Source organism: Tachysurus fulvidraco, chromosome 3 (genome assembly GCF_022655615.1).
Source record: "Tachysurus fulvidraco isolate hzauxx_2018 chromosome 3, HZAU_PFXX_2.0, whole genome shotgun sequence".
Lineage (NCBI taxonomy): Eukaryota > Metazoa > Chordata > Actinopteri > Siluriformes > Bagridae > Tachysurus > Tachysurus fulvidraco.
The window spans coordinates 26,795,678-26,803,675 of record NC_062520.1 but is presented as its reverse complement, the minus strand read 5'-3'; the positions used below and the strand labels follow the sequence as shown (position 1 = coordinate 26,803,675).

The window sequence follows — 7,998 nt, the reverse complement described above, 5'->3', positions numbered from 1 at the left end:
TTAAATCCATTTTCATTAGCAAAGCCTCAGAAGTTTTAGATCAGGCTGTAATGTGTTGGGATTGTAAAGCGCATCCTGTGGTCTGTAATGTCGCTAATGCTTGCAGTTAATCACGTTTATGGCGCATTGATTTCAATTATTTTAAAAAGCGGGCTGCTTTTTACAATCAGACTTCTTTGGTTTAAATTGCCAAACAAACCCCGCCCACGATCACCTTTAAATTGCCATCAAAACCCCGCCCATGATTCCTTCACTGCGACGCTATTGGTCGCGTTCGGACTAAGGCCACGCCCCCTTCCCCTGCTAGTTGACAGCGCTGTGAAGTGAACGAGCTTCCAGCAGCCGCTCGATTCAGCGCAGCTCTTGTCAAAGTGGCGTTAGTATGTAAGAACCAGTCCATTCCAACCGACGCTGGAGTTCAGAAAGCAACTTCACCTTTCTCGGGATCCGACTCGAAGAGGACTTAAATACAGGAATAGAGCTGTCATGGCATTTCCGTGCGTTTGGAAGTACTGCGGTGTCTCCTTCACACTACTCCTGCTGACGTTTCTGTACACAGGTAAGACCAGATCTCTCTCTCTCTCTCTCTCTCTCTCTCTCTCTCTCTCTCTCTCTCTCTCTCTCTTCTGTCCTTCCCTTTAATAATGTCCATGCGGGTAAACACCACTGTTTACTGTGTGCATGATTTCTCTCCATTCATCTCAGTAATCAGTGCGCATGTGGTTACGGCGCGTGCGTAATCGTGCAGCTCTCGTGCTTTATCACAACATTTCATTTTCTCCACATGGCATTGTTACAAACGTTTATGCACTACGTGTGCTCAGTTTACTCAGAACTAAAAACCTACACAGGAAGTACTTTTACTTTCAATTTTGCTCCATTCAGTTTGAAAACTGCTTCATTCCTTTATAACACGGGGTTATGTACTGCGTATATCAATTTTGCATAGTCTATAAGCTTGGCTTTTCTCCCACGGATGTGAAATAAATTTTGACTTTCAAAGCGCGTGCAGTCCATTTAGCCTGGGTGTAGAATGACGTCATAACACGGCTGCGTTCCAAACCGGCGCGGACCTTTAGGCTAAATCGGAAGTCAGTACAATACAACTCATAGTAGTAACTATAAAGATTCGGTGGTGTACGTGCTGCTACACGTTCCTTAGTACGGTGGTGTGTGGTTTGGGACGAAACCATAACCCTTTCTTTCTTCCCTTGATCCTTTCATTGTTCTCTGGCTCATCTGTTCTCTACTGTAGACTCCTTTGCGCTCCGGTCCCTGCTTCCTGTCATCACTTAGAGGGCTTCAGAGATTGGAGGACGGATCTACATGAACTTTTGGAACCACTGTGAAACTAATTGAAATTTGAACGCATAAGATCTATATTTGTTTTATTATTCCCTTGTTTTGAAACACTTCCATTTCAATGGTCAGTGGTCCATGTAACCGGTGCACATACACATATGAGTAAGATTAGGTGTTAAATGATATATTCTTCAAATATTTTATTCGACCCATCCGAAAAGTACGAACCATTCTTAGGAGTGAATAAGCAACGATCGCTCGGGAGCTAAAAACATCTGATACTATTTTATGTGTCTTCAGAATGACCGTAACGGATATTTTCTCATGAATATGGGTTGGACGTTCTTCCTTGTTTATAATGACCTATAACAGCTCCTTTGCTTTGTGTGATTGCTGACAGTAAAGGAGCATTGAGCAGTAGAGTTCATCATGTCACCTCTTTCAGGATGAATGGCGTTGCTTATACAGTACGTCCCCTCCCCCTTATTTTTTCACCTCACCCACCTCATCCTTTAGGCGTCTATGTTCAATCCCCAACAGTACGCCATGTTTCACGCTTGCCATCCCATGATAAGTGCATCTCGAGGGAGTTCTGTAACAAAAGGAGAGCTCAGCTGTGCTCCTGCATGGCCCGAGTCCAGCGTAGTGATTTCCCTGCTCATGTTGGAGGTAACATACCTACAGTACACCACCTGTAAATGAATTCATGAGTTGTATGTATCAGGTGTATGAGAGTGGAGTAATCACCGAGCTGGACCGCAGCCAGAACACACTTCCTTGTTTTTTTTTATTTTTATTTTACAGTGATTTATTCGAGCTGCTGTTCTTTTCTTTTCTTATTGCTTTACCTAATCACTTGCATGTGTGTGGAAAGAAAACTGGATTACATTGTTGTGTTAAAGATTTAAGCTGCAAAGCCGTTTGATCCCGAATAAAGGTACCATCGAAATTCAAAATCTCTTTCGATTTGTAACGGCTTTTAATCATTTTCATTGCTTGTTTCCTCCATTGTTTCGGATTCCCTCTTTTTTTTTTTTTGGCTGCTCTCATGCTGGGTTGATGGCATGGGGTTGAAATATAATTTGCAACGCTTTAATAAATGGAGCTCACCAGGTCATGTGGCATCCCGCAGTCTAGCATGCGGTTCAGCTCCCAGTGTGTGTTTGTTATGCATGATGGGCTGTGTAGCTTGTGATTGCGCTTGTGTGTGTGTGTGTGTGTGTGTGTGTGTGTGTGTGTGTGTGTGTGTGTGTGTGCGCGCGCATTTGTGTTACTCACAGGGTTCTGCATTGGGCAGTTGAGGCTGGGAGGCGGTTCAGCGATCATACTCATTAATCTCTTTGGTGACATGAAGCAGTGGGGGAGGGAGAGGAGACTGGAGAGAGACAGAAGGAGTGAGATAGAATGAAGGAGAGAGAGAGATGGAGGAAGAGAGGGGTCTGATCGCATCGTGTCATCTAGCAAATCAGATGAGACTTTTGATCGCAGATTTACATGGCGTCCTTCCCGCCCCTGGAGTGCTGGAAGGAAAAACTCACTCAGCGGAGAGGTGGTGATGAAGGAGAATGAAGATATTGAGAGATAGAGAGGGGAGTAGGAGGGGAAGGAAGGAAAAGAAGGAGGACGTGCTACAGTACCAACCTAACTACGGTTACAGCTAAAATGAACAAAAGAAAACACAGGACGTAGATGGAGAGTGAAATAGGAAGAAGATGTGGGGCCCGAGCCATGGAGAGAAGACAGAGAGAGGGGGAGAGTGAAAAGCATGACAGAAAGAAAGATGGATTCATTTAGAGCAGTGGATTTCAAGCCGGTCCTCAGGGCCCCCCCAGACGGTCCACATTTCTGCTCTATCCCAGCTCACACAGCACAGGGGCAGCACAGAAAACAGCAGGATAATGAACCTGGAACAAAGTGTCTACTCTCGAATAGAGACGAGAGAGATGGAAAAGAGAAGGGAGAGAGAAAAAGAGAAGAGTAACATGGAGTTCTGTATCACTCTCTCTAAGGGTGTGTGTGTGTGTGTGTGTGTGTGTGTGTGTGTGTGTGTGTGTGTGTGTGTGTGTGTGTTTGAATGTTTTGAATCACTTACTTGACAGGTGATTCCTCGTTTTCCAGATCTTTTGTGGCTGTGTGTCCCCTAAGGCTCGGGCTAGCGGAAACATGTTGTGTACACCTGAGATCAATCCAATCCCTTACCATTTTACACACACACACACACACACACACACACACACACACACACACACACACACACACATACAGGCAAAACAGTGTGACGTTCCCTACCCCGCTTCTGCCACTCCTATTACTTTAGCTTTAGCTCATTGGCTTCGTTCATTTAATAACCTCGATTTGTTTATTTGGTGGAGAACGAAACACGAGTCGCTCATTCGAATCTGTTTTCATCATTCGCTTGGACTATGTCAACGTTTGCTACTGCCGGCAGGCCAAATTGCCTACAGACTGTAAAAAAGTCTCTTTGCATTCATTGCACAGACACACACACACACACACACACACACACACACACACACACACACACACGTACGAAATTCTGATATGTATTAATGACAAATATTTGGAGGACTGAAAATTTCTAGTGCAGAAATCTAGCTGTAAAGATGTCCTGGGTTTTTTGTAGACATCAGCATCAGCATCACACAAGCACGAGCCGGAGGCTTTACTCCTCCTTACGTCGTTCTCTACAAGGTGTCTCCACTTGACACTGTTCTCAAAGAGCCTTCAAAATAAGTCATCGTTTATCCTTTGATCCAGGCCCATGGGCGCATAATTCTCCTGCTAAAATAAAGATGTTGACATTTAATTAAAAGAAGTGAACCCACCTTCCACCACCGCATTCAAAGCGACAATCAAGTGAAATCCTCCCGCATGAGCAGAATCTCAAAGCCTTTTGTTAGATTAACTTCTCCTCTCTCTCCCCTCTCCTGCTTCTAGGCCGCCGGTCCAAATGAGACGAGGAAAGAGCACTAAGTGCCTCTGTTCCGTTATTTTCGCTAATTGTTACAGTAGATTGCTCATTCCCGCGTAGCCCTATAACGTTTATTATTGAGGCGCTCGGAGGCGGTTGTGAAAGCACAGGGAAAAAAAAAAGGAAATGAAAGAGAGTTCTATGCTGAAGAATTATTTAGACAACAACAAAAAAAAGCTTTGCTGTAAAGTATTTCGGCAGCGCACGATGGAGGAGAAGGTCGGGAGGCCGTGAAGACGTCTCAAGCAGAAAGAGAGAGAGAGACAGAGAGTGAGACCCAGAGAGAGAGAGGCAGAGAGAGAGGCACAGAGTGAGACCGAGAAAGGCGGAGGCAGAGAGAGAGATAGAGAGTGAGACAGAGGCAGAGAGAGACAGAGAGTGAGACTGAGAAAGACTGAGGCAGGGAGAGAGATAGAGAGTGAGACAGAGGCAGAGAGAGACAGAGAGTGAGACTGAGAAAGACTGAGGCAGGGAGAGAGACAGAGAGATAGAGAGAGGCGTATGCATAGACAGAGAGGCATAGACAGAGAGGCAGAGAGAGAGAGAGAGAGAGAGAGAGAGAGAACTAGAGAGAGGCAGAGAGAGGGAGACAGCGAAGAGAGACAGTGAAGAGAGAGAGGCAGAGAGAGGAAGACAGAGTCAGCAACAGACAGAGAGAGAAGGGAGAGAGGCAGAGAGAGGGAGACCAAAAGAGAGAGAGAGAGAGTGATGGAGTAGGATTTGTGGTTGTGCTGTACACCAGCATTAGTCCTCAGTGACTGCTGCTGGCTGAGATGGCAATAATCTTTGCTGTAATTATGGATCAAACACAGCTGATCTTCAGCCCCCAACCTGCTCGTTTTACTCTTTTTTTGGGCTTTATTTCCCTTTTTTCACATCCTCTGGACTCGTACATAATTCCTTACTTCCTCAGTGTGATTTCAATTCAGCTTTGGAGACATTCTTTTCTTTGGTTTTTACAGAAGTAGCAGTATATTGTGGTTTTAATGAGCGTAAACATGCCATGTATTATTTTCACTTTTTAAGCATTTTGCATTACAGACAAACACTTTTTGGCTCTATGGCACTCATGGGATTTGACCTCACAGCCTTCTGGTCTGTGGAACAGACCCCTGAGCACGTAGAGTCTTTCGGCTTTCTCCCATCTCTGGAAAAGGGCTCAGTGACACCGAACCAAATTAATCAGAGGCTTCGAAATGTTTTGTAGTCAGGATCCCTTTGGGACTGTAAAATAAATTCTCTCAGCCCAGATTTATTTTATTACTCAACTATTCAAATATTAGACTCATTTTTTTTAAATGCAAGAATATTCTAACTGTTTATTACAGTCATAAAGCTTTTATTCCTGAACTTTCCATCAACGGATAAAGGACCGAGCTGACATTTATAAGCTGACTTTGTTTTTCAGTTAGCGAGGTTACAGATTCACCATCAGGAAATCAATCAACAGTAAAGATCAGGACTCTATAGCAGCTTTTTATTGACCAAAGACCGGCCAACACGTCGTCTGACAGACATGTAAAGCGACCAATCGCCGTCCGTTTCGTTCAGCGTCATAATTAGCGGCATGAAAATGTAAAGTCAATGTCCTTATGTGTGTATAAATAGAAACAGACCGTAGATCGTTCATTTAAGAAATGTGTGCAAATGAACGAGTTTGGAGAACTCACTCAAAACTCCACATCATTTGGAGAATCTAAAATGAGCGCTCATCGTCACAGCTGTAAACATGACGACTTCTTCTGAAAATCATGTCAAATCCATGCATATTCATCAGACGCTCAGCTACATGGGCATGACATCTGATGATGAGTTCCCAAACAGTTGTTTCTCATAGACAGCTTTAACAAGTTTAAACCCATTCATCTATCCTGCTCATCATGTCTCATTCCCGGCCTAGTTTCTTGTTTCTCTCAAGTCTTTCCTTCTGCCTTGTTTTGTGTTTCGGCTTTTGCTTGTTACTTTTAAAACCCTGCCCTCGGATCACGCATACCTGCTGAGTCGCTGTTGTTACACCTTGCTATCTCATAATTTTTAGAGCTCCTGCGGTGAAGCATATTCCAGTTTCTGCCTCCTAACAGAGAGTAGAGCTTTATGGGTAAGAGTAGCTTAGATGAACTCGCAGCTCATTTGTTGTGCATGCCTCCAAAGTGAACCTCTGGTGCTGTGCATCAGGTAAACGCTGGCTGGCTGAGCAGAGAAGACTTGATCCAAAAAGGTTTTCATCTCTGAATGTCATTCAATTTCCAGAATGCGTTCCCGTGTCTTTGTTCTGTCACCTTACTATTCACCGTAATGATTATATGCATACGGCTAAAACGATGCGTCCTATTTTAGCGATACTAAACATCCCGCGCCTCTTCCTCGCATCCGTCTCGTCCTCATCACCTCTCCGGTGCAAGAGTGACAGATTTAACGCCGTTGTGCCGTTTCATCTCAACAGATCCGGAGAGGGCAGGGTTACATCTCAGACCTCAGACATGTGCCGCTAGATTGAGATGTAAATATGATCAAGACAGAAAACTAGGGCACAGAGCAGTCATGAATGTGGAGATGTAGACAGCTATAATGCATCCATTTTTCATTCATCGGGATTGTGCAATAACATAAATTAAAGTGTAATGCACTCCTTTACCAGCAGATCTCATTGGGGAGGCAGTACAGCTGTAGTGGAATCTGTATTAGAAGGCCTTGTGCAAGGAGATCAGTGTGAGAGGAAAAGTAAAATGTGGTGAGAATGTGGGAGGTAAAGAAGAGTGGTGGAGAGAGAGAGAGAGAGAGAGACAGAGGATGAGAATGAGAGCAAGAGAAAAGAGCACACATTCCTGTCTGAAATTTAGAAGGGTCGTTTCCTCTCAAATAGAACACTAAAGATTTTTACATTATTTTTGCTAAGCTGTTACCCGGTAGGTAGCATATGACATCGAACGTCACGCCGCTAGCTGTAGCAGAATATGGTGAATATTTAAAATGTTCATTCATTCATTTTCTACCGCTTATCCGAACTGCCTCGGGTCACGGGGAGCCTGTGCCTATCTCAGGCGTCATCGGGCATCGAGGCAGGATACACCCTGGACAGAGTGCCAACCCATCGCAGGGCACACACACACACTCTCATTCACTCACACACACACACACTATGGACAATTTTCCAGAGATGCCAATCAACCTACCATGCATGTCTTTGGACCGGGGGAGGAAACCGGAGTACCCGGAGGAAACCCCCGAGGCACGGGGAGAACATGCAAACTCCACACACACAAGGCGGAGGCGGGAATCGAACCCCCAACCCTGGAGGTGTGAGGCGAACGTGCTAACCACTAAGCCACCGTGCCTCCCTATTTAAAATGTTAAAAATGACATTTCTCATATAACCTGGGCTTTTTATAAAATACGCTTGTAAGACGTCTCGCTCACCAGAGTGTTGTCGGCCATCTTGAATATTTTTTTCTCATTCAGCGTCAGCACTTGGAAGCTCCGCCCGTTTTCCATCACGTAAGCAAACCAGAGAGTGTTGATTCACGTTGTGTTCGACATTCCTCAGCTTTGGGTTAAATAAGCGCACCATTCGTGTACCTGTTGGAATCCGGAGTTGCACTACTCACACTATTTATACTACACTAAACCATAGCATAGTACATAAGTATGCAATTTGGGACGCACCTGTCTATAGCTTATATTTTATCATATGATTGTGATTCGTC

The 7,998-nt window shown here is 44.5% G+C and overlaps 1 protein-coding gene across 1 annotated transcript in view; it reads left to right on the top strand.

Annotated features, from left to right (window-relative positions):
- Nucleotides 1-292: 292 nt before the first annotated feature.
- Nucleotides 293-7,998, top strand: part of cadm4 (cell adhesion molecule 4) — a 199,305-nt gene continuing 191,599 nt past the window's right edge. The window contains exon 1 of the mRNA XM_027153494.2: nucleotides 293-559. Within this exon, the coding sequence (XP_027009295.1) occupies nucleotides 487-559 (73 nt within the window). The 5' untranslated portion in view covers nucleotides 293-486. The remainder of the gene's footprint in view (nucleotides 560-7,998) is intronic.